General features: G+C 64.0%; 2 protein-coding genes across 5 annotated transcripts; one reads left to right on the top strand and one right to left on the bottom strand.

Annotated features, from left to right (window-relative positions):
• Nucleotides 1–1,764: 1,764 nt before the first annotated feature.
• Nucleotides 1,765–8,714, top strand: KMT5C (lysine methyltransferase 5C). 4 transcript variants are annotated; one of them, XM_082709761.1, is made up of 9 exons: nucleotides 1,765–1,888; nucleotides 3,476–3,713; nucleotides 3,869–4,034; nucleotides 4,440–4,549; nucleotides 5,340–5,503; nucleotides 5,627–5,646; nucleotides 6,918–7,054; nucleotides 7,151–7,329; nucleotides 7,542–8,714. In XM_082709761.1, exons 2-9 carry the CDS (start codon nucleotides 3,604–3,606, stop codon nucleotides 8,033–8,035), a joined length of 1,380 nt encoding a protein of 459 aa, XP_082565887.1. In that variant the 5' UTR covers nucleotides 1,765–1,888; nucleotides 3,476–3,603; the 3' UTR covers nucleotides 8,036–8,714. The 4 variants fall into 4 exon arrangements, with proteins under 4 accessions (XP_082565887.1, XP_082565888.1, XP_082565890.1 ...); XM_082709762.1 differs by having other exon boundaries at nucleotides 1,783–1,888; nucleotides 7,545–8,714; XM_082709763.1 differs by lacking the exon at nucleotides 1,765–1,888 and adding an exon at nucleotides 1,900–2,036.
• A 4,350-nt stretch (nucleotides 8,715–13,064) lies between these two features.
• COX6B2 (cytochrome c oxidase subunit 6B2) lies at nucleotides 13,065–14,529 on the bottom strand. The gene is made up of 4 exons (XM_082711233.1): nucleotides 14,409–14,529; nucleotides 14,166–14,295; nucleotides 13,351–13,451; nucleotides 13,065–13,244 (listed from the first exon to the last, which is right to left on the bottom strand). Exons 2-4 carry the CDS (start codon nucleotides 14,275–14,277, stop codon nucleotides 13,191–13,193), a joined length of 267 nt encoding a protein of 88 aa, XP_082567359.1. The 5' UTR covers nucleotides 14,278–14,295; nucleotides 14,409–14,529; the 3' UTR covers nucleotides 13,065–13,190.
• Between the last annotated feature and the right edge of the window lie 99 nt (nucleotides 14,530–14,628).

The raw sequence follows: 14,628 nt of genomic DNA, 5'->3' as shown, positions 1-14,628 counted from the left end.
CCTCTGGGCTTACAAGAAAAAAAAAAAAAAGTACAAATACCAATGTCACGTGTGGCTTCCTGATTTCATTCCTTCCCCTCCACCTGCAGGGGTCCCGCTCCTCCTTTTGTCACCTGATGCATGTTTATACGCATTTAAAACACGCATCCACACACCACCCTTGTGTTGTGTGTTTTATGACTCCGCGCTCCGCTACGCAGACTTCCGCAGCTAGCAACACGCTTTGGAGTTGTCCGGGTGGATATAGGGAGCGCGGTTCACTCCCTTCCCTTGCTGCTGTATGGTGCTCCCCTGTATGAATGTGTCACGATCCATTTACCCATTTTTCATGTGATGGACATTTAAGCCGTTTCGTTTTTTACTCCTACCAACACCGTTAGGAGCTTATCCTTCTGCTCACATTTGCTGGTGCTGATCCAGGGCAGACACCCGCGGATTGAAGGGCTGCGCCTCTAAGATGCGGACACGCTGCTAGGACTTTGCCAGAGAGCTAAGCTTTCAGAGTCCTCTCTGCTTGCTGGCCGCTGCTGCCCTCTGGAGTTGTGACCGTCCCTACTGGGGGGCGGGGAGAGGTACCTCGGTTGGGGGGAGCGGTGTCAGAGCTGGGGTAGGGGGTCGTCCCGGCTGGGCAAGGAACAGCATAAGCAGAGATGCGGGGAGGGAAGCTGGAAGCGCGGATAGAAGACACCTAGGAGGGTGTTAAGAAGAAACCCTCAGCGAGGGCCCGGGTGGTCCTTGTCCGGCCAGCGCCAGCCCGAGGGCCAGAGAGGGCGAGCCACCTCCCCGACGCCACAGAGTGACGCGGACATCGTCCGCGCCCGCCTCGCGCTCATTCGGTCGGTTCCCAGTGGGGCCGCCCTCCCCGTGCCGGGCCCTGTTCCCGGCGCACCAGACACACGCGGCGCGCGAAACAAAGAGCGCCGGCCCCGAGCGCGCAGCTCGTTATTCCGGGCGCAGCGGCGGTGAATTGCTGATCATGTGCGCCTCCAGGGTGGGAGCAAGTTGGGGATCCGGACTGCGGGAGGCGCCGCCCCGCGGAGCCCTCTCCAAAGGCCGCGCTTCCCAGGCTCCTCCCCCACCCGCTCGCTAGCAGAGCTCTCGGGGCGCTCGCGAAATCGCCCGGGGCACTCGCGGCGGCGAAGGCGGTCGAGCAGAGAGCGGGAGCAACGCGCCCTCCGGAGCCGGGCAGGGCTGTCAATAAACTCTGGTCGCCGCGGCAACGGCCCGCCGGGCGGGGTCTGCCAGGCGCCGCCGCGCTCCCACCCCTCGTGTCCGCCCCGGCTCTCTGCCCGCGGTCCGCGAAGGTTTCACGCGGGAAAGAGAATGGGCCGGTCGCGACTCCTCCGGTGACGGGCGGAGGCTTTAGCCTATGGAAGGATGAGCCGTTCCAGGGCCGGCCAATCACACGCGGGCAATGGAGCCGGCAGGGCCCGCCCCCTCCCCTCCTGGACCCGAATAACCTGACCCAAACCCGAGTTTAGCCTGGAGCCACGACGCTCTCGGCCAATGAGGGCGTCGACTCAGGGCAGAGGGCGGGAAAAGTCTCCATGGCAGCGGTGGAAGGACAGCGACAGGAGCCATTAGCTGCCGTCGGCGGCGCTTGGCAGCGGCGCGGGCGGAGCGGGGTTTCGTAGGGGCACTGACGGGAGGGCCGGCGGGGAGGGGACGAGCGAGACTCGGCCAATGGGAGCGGCGAGAGCGCCCAGCCACTGAGGAGCGGCGGCCGCCTCGACCAATGGGAGCTCCGGCTGCCGGTGGTGGGGCGGGCCCGGCGGCGCAGACGGGAGGCGCGGCGGCCGTGTCTGACGAGAGCTGGAGCAGGCAGTGGGAGGTGGTGGCGGCGGCGGCGCGGGTGCCTGAGGAGGAGGAGGCGGAGGAGGAGAAGCGGGTGAGGGGCGGCGCGGGGCCCGACCTCTGAGCCCCCTCTCGGCCCCCAACCCGCGCCGCCTTGGCTCCCGGTCGCCCCCAGCCCCGACCGTCCCCCGCCCCGCCCGGCCCCTCCTCGTGTCCAGGCGCCCGCGTCTCCCGGCCTTTCGGTGGGCCTCAGGCTGCTGCGGGCGCCCAGCCGCTTCCCTGTGCTTCCTCACCTAGGCCCCTCCCCGCACTCCCGGGCCTGAGCGGACCCCTCGGGTCGCCTTGCGACTCTCCACTCCCCTCCCTGGACCTCAGGCCCTTCCCCTGCACTCTCACTGCCCGCCAGGCCCCCGTCTGCTTCCCCACTGCTTCCGCGGACCTCAGCCCCCGCTCCTGGATCCTCAGTGCCTGCCCAGGTCCCTGCCTGGACCCCAGGCTCTCTCCTCCCTGACGGGCAGGACTTGCCCCTTCTCCGCCTGTCCAAGCCCGGCTGTGGACCCCTAGGCCCCCCTCCACCTCCTCGGGACCTGCTCTTGACCCCAGGGCTCCACTCTGGCCTTCGCGAGGTCGTCCCTGACGTCCAGGCCTCCCCGGCGTGCTCCGTGTCCAGCAGGCACCCCCGGCCCTCTCCCGGCCCCAGCACCCTTCTGTGCAGTCTGTGTATTTCGTCTTTACCCACATGCCTCTTTGCAGCTTCCGCTCGGTCCGGCGTCCTCTCTCAGCGCCCCCTCCTTCATCCCCAGCCTTCTAGTCTTTTCTAGAACCCCTTTCCCCAGCTCTAGCTGCTGATCCCTCTTCGACTCCCCCTCCCCTGCGGTCCCCCATGGACTCTCCCTGAAGCACCGCGGTCTGGATGGTCCGGATGCCCAGCCGGCCCTCCACCGCCGTCAGGGTTAGGGGTCTTGTTTTGTTTCCTTTTGCTAATTCCCTTCTTTCTCCCCTTTTGATAGACCTGTTCTGCCTCTCCATATCATTCCTTTTCTCTCCCCTCTTCCCCCCTTTGTCTTCTGAGCACCCCCCCCCCAATCCTTGGAGAGGGAGCAGGTGCTGGGATCCCTCCTCCGCTCTCCCTCCCCTCACCCCCCCTCCAGGCTGCCTGGGGCTTCACCCAGAGCCTCCTGATGATTCCCAGGAGCTGTTGGTTGGGGGGAGGACGGGGGAGCGGGAGGGAGGTGGAGGCTGAGGCCAACAAGTGTGGGGGTGGGTGGAGGAACAGTCTGTCCTAGAGGGTGGGAAGCCTTGGACTTTTCCTCAGTGAGGGCTGGAAGTGGAGATGGGTTCCCCCGACTCCCACCTCCTGCCGGGCTAAGCCTTTAGGGTTATCCCTGACTGCCAATTAATCAGTCTTCCCTGGGCCAGTAGGGACTGTGCGTGCGTGCGTGCGTGCGTGCGTGCGTGCGTGGGTGGGTGTGGGGGGGGTACGAGGGGGCATGAGGGAATCTGCGTGTGAGTGTGTGAGTTGTATGTGCCGGGGGACTGGTGTCTGTGCCCCAGAGTGTGAAGATACTCATGACGGTGACGGGCATCCTTTCTGGGCTTCCCCACTGTCGGAGTACTTGTTGCATCCCGACCTCGCTGAGGGCCCTGCAAAGTCAGTCTTGCTTTACGCCCTGATTTGTAGATGAGACTGGAGACCAAAAGGCTTGCCAAATCCCGTGCAGCTCAGAAGTGGGAGTCCCGGGGCGCTGCCCCTCCCCCTCCATTGCCCCCTCCACTCTGGGCCAGAGGCAGCATGGTCCGTGGGGCACCATGGGACCCGACAGAGTGACAGCCAGAGAGCTGTGTGAGAACGACGACCTTGCCACCAGCCTTGTCCTGGACCCCTACCTCGGCTTCCGTACCCATAAGATGAACGTCAGGTGAGGCGGCCTGGGACAGGGAGGACCCGGGGCCCAGCTGGGACCCCTTCCCTTCCTCCACACCCGGCAGCCCCGAGTGGGGGTGGGGGCGGGGCTGGGAAGGCCCGGAGGGAATAGGCCAAGGCCCTGGGACCCAGGCGTGCCCTCTCCCCCAGCCCCGTGCCCCCGCTGCGGCGACAGCACCACCTGCGCTCAGCGCTGGAGGCCTTCCTGAGGCAGCGGGACCTGGAGGCTGCGTACCGGGCCCTGACGCTGGGAGGCTGGATGGCCCACTACTTCCAGAGCCGGGGCCCTCGGCAGGAGGCTGCCCTCAAGACCCACGTGAGGGCACCCTTCCCTTCCCCCACCCTCAGCCCACGTGTCCTCCCTATCACCTCGGCCTGTCCTGGGTCCTCCACCCTGCCAGGCCGAGCTTATGGAGCCCCAGGCTCCAGGCCCCTCCACGAAGCGCCAACCCTTCCCCCTGAGACTCCCTAACTTCCTAGCCATTGGGTCCATCTGAGAGACGAGGCTCAGAGAATCCTAGGAGAGGAGAGTTGGGGGCCCTCGGAGGTGGAGCACAGCCTCTTCATTTGACAGATGAGGAAACTGAGACTCCCAAGAGGGGAAGTGAGGCCCCTAAGACCACATAGCAAGTCAGTGGCAGAGCAGGCCTAGGACCCAGGAGAGGGCCGAGGATGACCCTGCCCCAGCTCCTCACCCCGCCCACCCCATCACCTCCCCCAGATCTATCGCTACCTCCGAGCCTTCCTGCCTGAAAGTGGCTTCACCATCCTGCCCTGTACACGGTACTCCATGGAAACGAATGGAGCCAAGATTGTGTCTACCAGAGCTTGGTAAGAGGCCGGAGCTCGTACACCAGGGCCCTGGAGGCTGCTGGGAGAGGAGACCTCTGCAGACGAGGGGAGAAGCCTCTGCGGCTGAGGCCAGGCCCAGGCCCACAGACCCTCTTTGCCTATCGCAGCCCCAGTGGGAAATGAGAACCCCGTGGGACCCCAGGGTTCCAGGGACTGCTGGGGAAGTAGCATTTGTGCCCAGGGGGGCAGGAGGCCAGGGCAGGAGAGGCCGCTGCTGGGTAAGGGACAGGACAGTGGCAAGACGGACCCTGCCAGCCACATACGGTGTAGCTAGAACGCAGGTGGTCACTGGGTACACCCACAGGTCCTGACCACGGCTGCTCAGGTCTTCAGGAGTCATGAGGGAATTTTGAGTGTTCTTGGAAACCGGCCTAAGCAGAGGCCCACCAGAGAATCTGCTGAAGCATGGCGGTGGCGGGGGCGTGGGGTGCTGGGTGACAGTTTGCAGGGCGTTACTAGCACTCATGGGGAGTCCAGGCAGAAGAACCACTTGTGTGAGGCCCAAGGGCAGTTGGGGCTGGAGGACGAGCCCAGGGCGAGCAGACAGCAGGAGGGGTGCCTGTCTGGGTACTATCCTGTGTCAGAGGATGCTGGATCCAGGAAGCACCCCAGGGAGGTGAGTGGATTGGCAAAAGCCAGGAGGAGGACCACGGTGGCAGCAGCAGCCTACAGGAGGCCCAGTGCCCTGGTCCCTGGAGGCTCCCGTCTGCTGAGACACTGGGCTGGTTGGAGGCCCTGCTCACAGCCCCACGGCCTGGCCTCTTGGCAGGAAGAAGAACGAGAAGCTGGAACTGCTGGTGGGCTGCATCGCGGAGCTGCGGGAGGCGGACGAGGGGCTGCTGAGGGCTGGGGAGAACGACTTCAGCATCATGTACTCCACCCGGAAACGGAGTGCACAGCTGTGGCTGGGCCCGGCAGCCTTCATAAACCATGGTGGGGGTGGGGGCAGGGTGGGGTGGGGGGAGGGGGAGAGGAATGGGGGACGACCCCCCACTCTGCCCAGCCCTCCACTCATCTGAGTTTCTTCTCTCCCCCACCCTCCTCTCAATGCTCTAGACTGCAAACCCAACTGCAAGGTGAGACTTGGGGACCCCCCCAATGGAGGAGTGGGCATGGGGGAATTGAGGGGGCCCCGGGGAGCGGCATGTGACTAGCCAGAAAGTGGCTGGAGCCCCCCACCCGGGCCACAACCTGCAGCTATCCGAGGGGGGAGGGGCTGTGGCCAGAGGCTTGGCTGCCGCCCTTGGCCCTTGGAGGGAGGAGCGTGGTGATGGGGACACAGGAAGTGCCCCTGCACCTGGAGACCCCCTGGCCTGGCCTCGTGCGGAGCAGGGAGGCTGCCCAGAAGTCCCGCCAGAGCCCAGCACTGAAGGAGGACTAGGATTTTTCTCGGTGTTGGAGGAAAACTGAGGCGTGTCAGGGCATCCCAGACAGCTACACCTCAGTGGAGGGCCAGGAGGTAGGCCCGGCACGGTGACTCTGGCCTTGTGTGCCACAGAGGAGCTCAAGTCATCACCGTGGACGCTCTGGCTGGGTGAATGATGGGGCTGGGTTTTGAGATGGCCTGGCAGCCCGTGAGCCACAGGCTTGGCAGGCAGGAGAGGGACTAGAGGCTGGCGTGTGACCTGGTGTATAACTGAGTGAGAAGCTGGCTCCAGCTGGAGTCCGGGGGAATAGAGAGAACAAGGACAGAAGACCCTGCTGTGCATGGCGGCTCTGGCCAATTGGCCGGGGATCAGGAGGGTGGGTGGGTGGTGAGAGCCACCCCTAAGCACGTGTGAGGCTAGACTGCAGGCACGGAGGGGAGTCCCACTCCTCCCAGACCAGGAATGGGGCCAGGAGCAGGAGGCGGAGGCAAGAGGCAGGGGCAGGAAGTGGGAGTGGGGTCAGGGGCAGGAGGCTGGGGCAGGGACAGGAGGCAGGAGGGGCCTGGGCGGGCGGCTCTCACAGACTGTGGTTGCAAAGCAGACAGGCACTGGGAAGGGAGACAGCCAAGACTGGCAGAGGTTGGACCTGGCCGCTGGGGTACAGGCTGGCAAGGAGTGAGCTGTGGGTCTAGGGGGGTCTGGGGGCGGAGGAGGAGTGCAGGAAGGAGCAGGCAGTGTGCACTGGCAGGGGCCAGTTGGATCATCATCCCGCAGGGAGGGTGGGGGCCAGCAAATGGGCGGAAGGTCAGGGAGTGTGTGCAGAGGGCAGGCCCAGAGGGATGCCCCCACCAGAGGACTCTGGGCTCCCAGCCCCTGCCACTCCTCTCCCTGCCCCAGTCCCAGCCCTGGGAGTGTGCTTAGCTAGGAGGGGTGGAGGCCGGCAGCCACCAGGACCAGCGCTGAGCAGCCCCGGTCCCCAGTTTGTGCCCGCAGATGGGAATGCGGCCTGCGTGAAAGTGCTCCGGGACATCGAGCCAGGGGACGAAGTCACCTGCTTCTATGGGGAGGGCTTCTTTGGTGAGAAGAATGAGCACTGTGAATGCTACACATGTGAGAGGTGAGGTGCCCAGGAGGGGTCCTGGGGAGGAGGGCAGCGACCCGGACGTGCTTCCTCAGGGCCTGCTTCTTTCCTTCTCCCTCCTGCCACCCCCAGGAAAGGCGAAGGAGCCTTCCGCCTGCAGCCCAGGGAGGTCCTACCGCCACGGCCCCTGGACAAGTATGAGCTCCGGGAGACCAAGAGGAGGCTGCAGCAGGGCCTGGATGGCGGTGGTCGCCTGCTGGGCCCCAGGGCCTGTGCTCACCTCTCCGCGCTGCGCCGGGACCCGTTCTGTGGTGAGTGCCCCCCTAGTCCCGCCCTTGTCTGTTCTGCCACCTCTGGCCCCCATGCCCACCTATCTGTGCTGCCAGCTCCTGACCTCTGTCGCCCCCACGCCCCCCTTGTCCTGCCACCACCTGCCATTGCCCTTGGTGGTGGGGGAGGGTTTGCCAGAGCCCAGCTCATGCTCCATTTTCTCCCCCGTACCCCCCTCCCCGGGCCTCCACAGCAGCCTGCCAACCCTGCTGCCCTCTGCCCTGTGGTGCTCGCCCGGAAGCCTCGCCCCTCTGGCTCCAGTGGCTGCCGCAGCCCCCACTCCGAGTGCGGCCCCGGAGGCGCCGACGCCCTCAGCAGCGGCGGGCCCCAGCGCCCCCCGTTCTCCGTGCTGCCCGCGTCTCCCTGCACCAGTGGGGCGGCTGTGGTCCCCACTGCTGCCTGCGAGCAGAGGCCCTGGTGGCCCTGGGCCCAGCCCCCCGTGCCCACTGGGCCCCTCAGCAGGACTGGCACTGGGCCCGGCGCTACGGGCTGCCTTACGTGGTGCGTGTGGACCTGAGCCGGGTGGCTCCGGGCCCACCTGCTGCCCCCGCCCCGGCCGGGACCCCAGGCCCTGCCCCCATCCCCAAGCAGGCCCTCGCCTTTGCCCCCTTTTCCCCACCCAAGCGCCTGAGGCTGGTGGTCAGCCATGGCTCCATTGACCTGGACGTCAACAGTGACGGGCCATGACAGGCTGGACAGGGAGGCCCCAGGCCAGGAGAGGAAGGAATCCCTCCTCGCCCCCCTCCCCCCAAGCCCCAAGTTCTCGGGGACTCACTGACCTCTAGAAGGAGCCATTGGCTGGCCCTAGGCCCCAGCACAGTTCTGCCCTGGGCTGGGCTGGTTTGGGGATACCCGGGGGTGTGACCCCTGACCCTTTGTGACTGCTGTCCCCTGAGCCACCCCCACCCCAGCAGGGTACCGTGGCTGCTGTTGCCTTCCTACCCCAACTCCAGCCTCAGGACTGCGGGAGCTGCTCCCTTCTCCACCCACCTCCTTCCTGCCCAGGGAGCAAAGCCATAAGGGGTAGGGGCCGCCCTGTGGCATCTCCCCAGAAGCCCAGGCCTCAGGAGGCAACGGAGCTGACCCAGGGTGGCACTGCCTAGAGACAGCATGACAGAGGGGAGAGGAGTGGGCTTGCTCCTGGCTCTGCGACTGTCTGAGGCAAGGGGCTGTCTGGGACACATCCTCACCAGCTGGGGGGGGTCTCAGGGAGGCCGGATGCGACCTCGTCTTTCTCATGGTGCTATCCCTGGTGCTACTGGGGTGTGGGGGGGGTCCCTCCCCTCCCCCACACCAGAATGGGGTATGTTGGGGGATTGGAAGCACTTGAACTTTTTATTTTATTAAAACCTTGTTATAAGCAGCACCCTTTGTAGCTTTTCATTTTGATTGACATTTTGAGGGGATGTTGTCAGCCTACTGAGACCCTCAGCCCTGCTGGGGAGACCGGGCCGGGGGGGAGGTGGCCAGGGCTCCGGGGGCCTCTGAGTTCAGAAGGGTGAAGGGTCCACAGGCTATTGCTGGGGATGGCGGGGGACAGAGGCAAGAGTCACATCTCAGCCCGAAGCGTGCTTCTGAAGAGGGCCCCACGTGAGAGAGGATGCCTGCCATCATTCAGACAAGGTGACATTCCGGCAAGAAGAGGGACTCGCTACCGGCCCCCCCACCCCCCGGCACAGGGTCCTAGCCACCCCTCTGAAGTCAGCTGCGCCCGCACCCTCGTCCGTGTGCTGTTGGCCCAGCTCTGGGGGACCAGGGCAGTGGGCCTGCTCAAACTGCTCAGGACCCAGGTCCATGGGGATTCTGCCGCCCCTCCTCATTCTCCCCTCCACCACAGGCGGTGCCCAAGAAATGAGGACAGCTCTCTAGACCAGTGAGCTCAGATGGTGTGGGCCTGAGGCCTTCTCCCTCCAGAGCATCAGGTGGGGCTGGGGGCTGAGCGGTGGGAGGGGCGGGACCCAGCAGAGCTGTAACCTTTCTCCAGTTCCTTCCATCTGCAGAGGGCCCCCCCCTTCCTTTCAGGAGACAGTGAGAGAGCCCATCTCTCCTCCCTGTGGCTCCTAGTGCCCATGGTCATTTCCTCCCTCCTGTTAACGATGAGGGAGAAGAGAACGCAGAGGGATGGCTTCTGTAAAGAAAGGGGCCTCCGCCCGGACTGGTGGGCAGGTGCCCTCACCGAGGCTTCTGGACAGGGCTCAGAGCTGGGAGCCACCTCCCAGACGGCCACAGGGTGGCAAGAACCTCTGGAAATTTTGCTTTAAATGTAGCAAGTGCACATGTGCCTGTGGGTTCTTCTCAGGGAAGAGGGTTTGAAGCCTTCCTCTGATTCTCAAGAGTGTCTCGAACCCCAAAAGCAGAGATCAGAGACATGGCCTCCATCTTGAGCCAGCTAATGTGTGTGTTGTAGGCTGAGGAGCACCAGTTGTGACAAAGGTGTTTCCTGACCTTTCCCAATGGCCCCCTGGAGCCAAGGCCACCCCTGCTGAGAGTCAGGGAAGACCTCCAGGGCAGGAACTACGTCCCCTTTCATAGATAGCTTGCCCCCTTTCATAGATAGCTTGCGGCATCCACCTTGCTGGCAGTTTCCACCCTGACCAGCCCTGCCCCCATAAGGGCCCCCAGCCCAGCTCCACTGGGAAATGCGTGGAGGCCAGGAAAGTGTCAGGACCTGGAGGGCTTGGCATCAGGAGCTCCCCCTGGTGGCTCAGGCCCCAGGGACGGGGGTAATAAGGGCCGCAGGCCTTGGGGCCTAAGCCCCATACAATCCAGGCAGCCTGAGGGAGGACAAGGGGAAGACCCTGAGATGAAGGAAAGAGGAGCTGTGAGAAACAAAGTAACTGCAGCTCCCAGGACGAGGGCTGTGCTCTGCTCTCTCCTCTCCCCAGCTCACTGTCCTCTCTGGTGGCTAGGAGGGCAGCAGAGCCAGGTGCTCCCCAGGCCGGCGCCCCAATCCTGGGCCCACGTGTCTCCTCGGGGGATGCTCTCCTACCCTGCCAACGCCATGTGTGTTGACCAGATGGCTCCAGCAACTCCAGGCCCCTGTTGGTGGGCCGGCCGGCCTGGAGCTGCTTGGTCGAGGAGGGATCCAGGCTTCCTGTCGCTGCCACCGTCGGGTGTGGTGTGGGGTACCAGCATTGAACCGCCGCACTAATTCTGAGTTCCTCGAATCGCCCACACAGACTGAGCCTCCTGCACATGCACCCCGAGAACACTGGGCTGTGTAACTCCTAACAGCGGCATCCTCCCAGCAGCCCTGTGACCTACCCGTGGTGCAGAGGGTTTAGGGAGTCTGTCTGGACTGGAGCTGCGCCACAGGGCTTCCATGGCGGGGGAGGGAGAGGGAGAGCGGGTGCCTCGAGGTTTGGGGAGCAAAGGATGAAGGCTGCTGAGCCCCTTGGTGATTTTGAGCCTCCGGAGGCACCTGAGCCTGTCTGCAGAGATGGAGGAAGGAGCTGGCTGAGGTCTGCAGAGATGGGAGGAGGAGAGATGGACTGAGGGCGAGGGGGAAGAGGGGAAGGAGGTGGCGATAGCAGAGGTGCAACTGGGAGGGGGAGAACTAGTGAGAGGCCTCAGTTTCCTCCAGCCAGTCAGGCTGCTGCAGGTCCGTGAGGTTGACATCAGGTGCTTCCGAGGAGCTGGTAGAGGAGCAGCGGAACAGGTGTTCAGAGTTCGGGGCCTGGGAGTTCGCAGTGATGTTGGTGTAGATCCTGCCTTGGGATCCGGCATCCACAGGACCGTGGAGGCAGAGTGTAAAGAATGTTCCAGAATGGGGCTTCTGGGTGGATCAGTCAAGTGTCTGCCTGGGGCTCAGGTCACAATCCTGGAATCTGCTTTTCCCTCTGACCCTTCCCCCTCTCTCATGCTTTCTCTCTCAAATAAATAAATAAAATCTTTTTTTTTTTTTTTAAAGAATCTTCCAGAAGAGGAGCACGTGGGTGGCTCAGTCAGTTAAGGGTCTAACTCTTGATTTTGGCTCAGGTCATGATCTCAGGGTGGTGAGATTGAGCCCCATGTGGGGCTCTGCTCTCTCTCCCTTACCACTCCCCCCCACTCACACAAGCGCATGTGCCTTCGCTCTCTCTCTCTCTCCAAAATAAATAAAATGTTAAAAATGTTCCAGAAGTGGTCGAGGAATGATGGTTGGGAGGATCCTGGGCCAAAGATGGAAAGGAGGAGGAAGGCTAGGAGTGGCTTCTGGGCAGCCAGCAAAGCACTCTAGGCACTGGTACCCTGGGGGAGGTCAAGGGGCTGGCTGGGGCTGCGTGGGTGTCAGGCCCTGTGGTCAGAGGCTACCTGGGTGACCTCACTGAGTGTCAGACACCCATCAGCCCCATTCGGTAACTCAGAGCTGCCTTGCCTGTGTCCCTTGATCCAGCAGCGCAGCCACTAGAGTGGGACAGCCCTTCCTGTAGCTCTCAGCACACCCTGCACCTTCCTGTGCCCTCCTGCTTCTCAGGCTGTGGTTGGAGCAAGGGAGTCCTGGGGCAAGGTATCTGGGTGCTGCCATCCCAGCAGATGAGACGCCGGGGGTGTGCCCTGGATGGGGTGATGAGGGCAGTGTAGAGGGTATGCAAGTGTGGGAGAAGTCATCAAGGGGGATGGGAGGAGTGAGGAGCAGGATTGAGCCAGTCCTCCCCTGAGTCCACTCAGCCCCTCCCATCAACCCACCTCTCCTGGTAACGGGACTCTGCACCATCTGGGTTTACAGCTGGGGAAACTGAGGTGCACACAGGTCAAGAGGCTTGTTCAGGTGTTATTAGTAATAGCCACCTTTGAACCCCAGGATTGAACAGGCCTCTTTGAGACTACTTCAGGCAGAGTGTGGGTCCAGGCTGTTCAAGGAAACGTACAGCTTCTGGGAGGAACAGTGGGATCCAGTCCATCCCCTGCCCAGGACTCAGGCCCAGGCTAGAATCCCAGGGCTCTGTGCTTATGAAGGGTGACTCCTCAGCCTTGGCGGGGGGGCGGCGGGTTGGGGGGAGGACAGCAGGGGGGTGGGTGGTTAGACAGGTGACATTTCAAGAGGCATTTGGAATCAATGCTGCCACCTCTGAGGCTGGCTGAAGGCAGATCCAGTGCCTGGATGGGGCAGGAGCAAAGCATTATCCAGACAGGAGCCTGGAGCATCCGGCAGAAGCATCCTGGAGAACGTCAGAGGAGACTGCTCTGGCCTGGGAGCAGTGCTGAAAGGACGGCTGGGCCTACAGAAGACTGCTGGGAGGGGCTCCAGCGTGAGGACAGGGTGTACTTGGGGGGGAATGGGAGTCAGACGGGGGCGGGGGAGTGACGTAGAGTGGTGAATAGCTGGGAAAGGGTCTAGAGACGGAGAGGGATAGTTGGGGTCAGCGCTGGGGGGCACACAGTCAACACCCCAGAACTTGGGAATGTAAGTCCCAAAGGAAGACTCCTTTGGGGAGGTAAGAGGGGAGGAGGATCCTGAGGGAGGAGATGGAGGGCGGACCAGGTGTGGGGGTGGACAGTCAGGAGCACCCTGGGGGGCAAGCGCGGTCATCCACAGAAGTCTGGTCCGGCGGCTGCTGGCTGCTGGAGGTACTGGAGCGGGCGCAGGAGGGGCTGGGCTGCATCCCACTCTGGAGATTCCACGATCCTCCTTCCACCCCTGCCCCCTCTCCCATCAGCACCAGTAGTGCTAGCTGCAGGGCCCTGACGCAAGAAGGACTTCTCCAGCCCCCACACCACATATTAAGAAGAAATATCAGCAGCAACAGAGCTTTATTGGTGGTTTAGAGGCTGGGGAGTGTACAGCCGGGGCCGGGGCTCCGGGAGACGCGAGGACGCGGGGTCAGTGCGCTGATCGTTCGGAGGAGCGGCCCTCAGACCGTCAGATTTTGCCGGCGAAGGTCCCGTCCTGGATCTGCTCGGTCCAGCGCCGCACCTGGGAAGGGGCGGGCGGGGGTGGGAGAGGAGGCCGAGGGCGCCGGCTCAGCTCCACGGAACCCGGCACCCCCGGCCGGCCGCCGGCGCCCCCCCGGCCTGCTCACCCAGCTCATGGGGCACAGCGAGTGGAACACGCGGAAGTAATACTCGCAGGGTTGCGTGCTCTTCCCGCGGCGGTTCATTCTCTTGACACAGCGGTGGTAGTCTGCAGGGTGGGGCCCCGCGAGCCGGCGGGGTGGCTCTGTGGCCCCGCCCCTCACCCCGCCCCCAACAATGGCCCCACCCCCTCCGTGGCCTCGTCCTCCACGACTCAATCCCGCCCCTCCACTCCAGGCCCCGGCCCTGGCCAGGCGCTCGCGTTGTATCTCTGCATTTTTGTATCTCTCTCTGTCTCTCTACCTCTCTCTGTGTATCTCTCTCGCTCTTTCTTTCCCTCCCTCCCTCCCTGCCTCGCCGCTACCTCGTCAGACCAAGTTCCTCCCCTTCTCGGGAAGACCCCGCTTAGCCCTCCTTTGCCCCGCTCCTGGACTTGGTCCCGTCCTCTCCAGGCCGCGCCCCTCCACGACCAGACCCCGGCCCACCAAGGTTGGCCCACCCGCTCCAGACCAAGCCCCGCCCCTCCAGGGCTCCGTCCTCGCCGCTCCACACCAGGTCCCACCCACTCCCGACCAGGCCCTGTCCCACCATGGTCGGTCCACCCCCTCCAGGCCAGGCCCCGCCCCTCCAGGACTCGGTTCTCCCCATACTAGACCCCATACTAGACCCCGCCCCTGCGGACGGTGGTCCCCTCCCCTTCCCTCCCAACGGTCTCCGCCGCCAAGTCGGGTCCCCGACCCTCTCCCCATCTTCAGGTGGGGCGCGCCCCTTGCTGTCTCCCCTCTCTTACCCCCTGCCCCTAACCTGGCCCGCAAGGTCTCACCCAGGAAGTTCTGGTAGCAGTTTCGTGTCTGGTTCTGGTTGGGGAAGCGCGGGTCGAAGGGCGGTGTCGACCATTTCCCCTTAGGGGGCTTCTGGGAATCGACATCCAACATCCACGGAGGCGGCAGCTCCTGCGTGGGAAGGGGGCTCCGTGGCGCTCGGGAGCGCCCCTCGTTCCGACCCACACCCCGCTGCTGGCCCCGACCCGAAGGCCAGCCCCTGAGCCCAACCGCCCTGCCCTCACCAGAGAGATGTTAGCGTGTCACTGGGTCAGCTGTGGTGTGGGACCGTCCAGGGTTACCCGTCGCTTCTGAGTCTCCCGGGTCCAGCTCACGAGAAACCCGACCCCCAGCAGGATTGGCTGGGACCCCTGGATCGCAGCCAATGGGAGCCGCTGCGCTGCAGGGGATGTTCTAGGGCGTGGGGCGGGGTCTGCGCGGACCTCTCTTCGCCTCTTACCCCCA

The sequence above is a fragment of the Mustela nivalis genome (genome assembly GCF_964662115.1).
Source record: "Mustela nivalis genome assembly, chromosome: 18".
Lineage (NCBI taxonomy): Eukaryota > Metazoa > Chordata > Mammalia > Carnivora > Mustelidae > Mustela > Mustela nivalis.
This window is presented reverse-complemented; position numbering and strand designations above follow the sequence as displayed.

Coding starts and splice junctions, on each gene's coding strand:
- KMT5C (XM_082709761.1), top strand. CDS start 3,604: ATGGGACCCGACAGAGTGACAGCCAGAGAGCTGTGTGAGAACGACGAC. Junction 4,550..5,339: donor ATTGTGTCTACCAGAGCTTG/GTAAGAGGCCGG, acceptor GCCTCTTGGCAG/GAAGAAGAACGAGAAGCTGG. Junction 7,055..7,150: donor GAATGCTACACATGTGAGAG/GTGAGGTGCCCA, acceptor TGCCACCCCCAG/GAAAGGCGAAGGAGCCTTCC.
- COX6B2 (XM_082711233.1), bottom strand. CDS start 14,277: ATGTTGGATGTCGATTCCCAGAAGCCCCCTAAGGGGAAATGGTCGACA. Junction 13,452..14,165: donor CTGCTACCAGAACTTCCTGG/GTGAGACCTTGC, acceptor CCCACCCTGCAG/ACTACCACCGCTGTGTCAAG. Junction 13,245..13,350: donor CGCTGTGCCCCATGAGCTGG/GTGAGCAGGCCG, acceptor GCCCCTTCCCAG/GTGCGGCGCTGGACCGAGCA.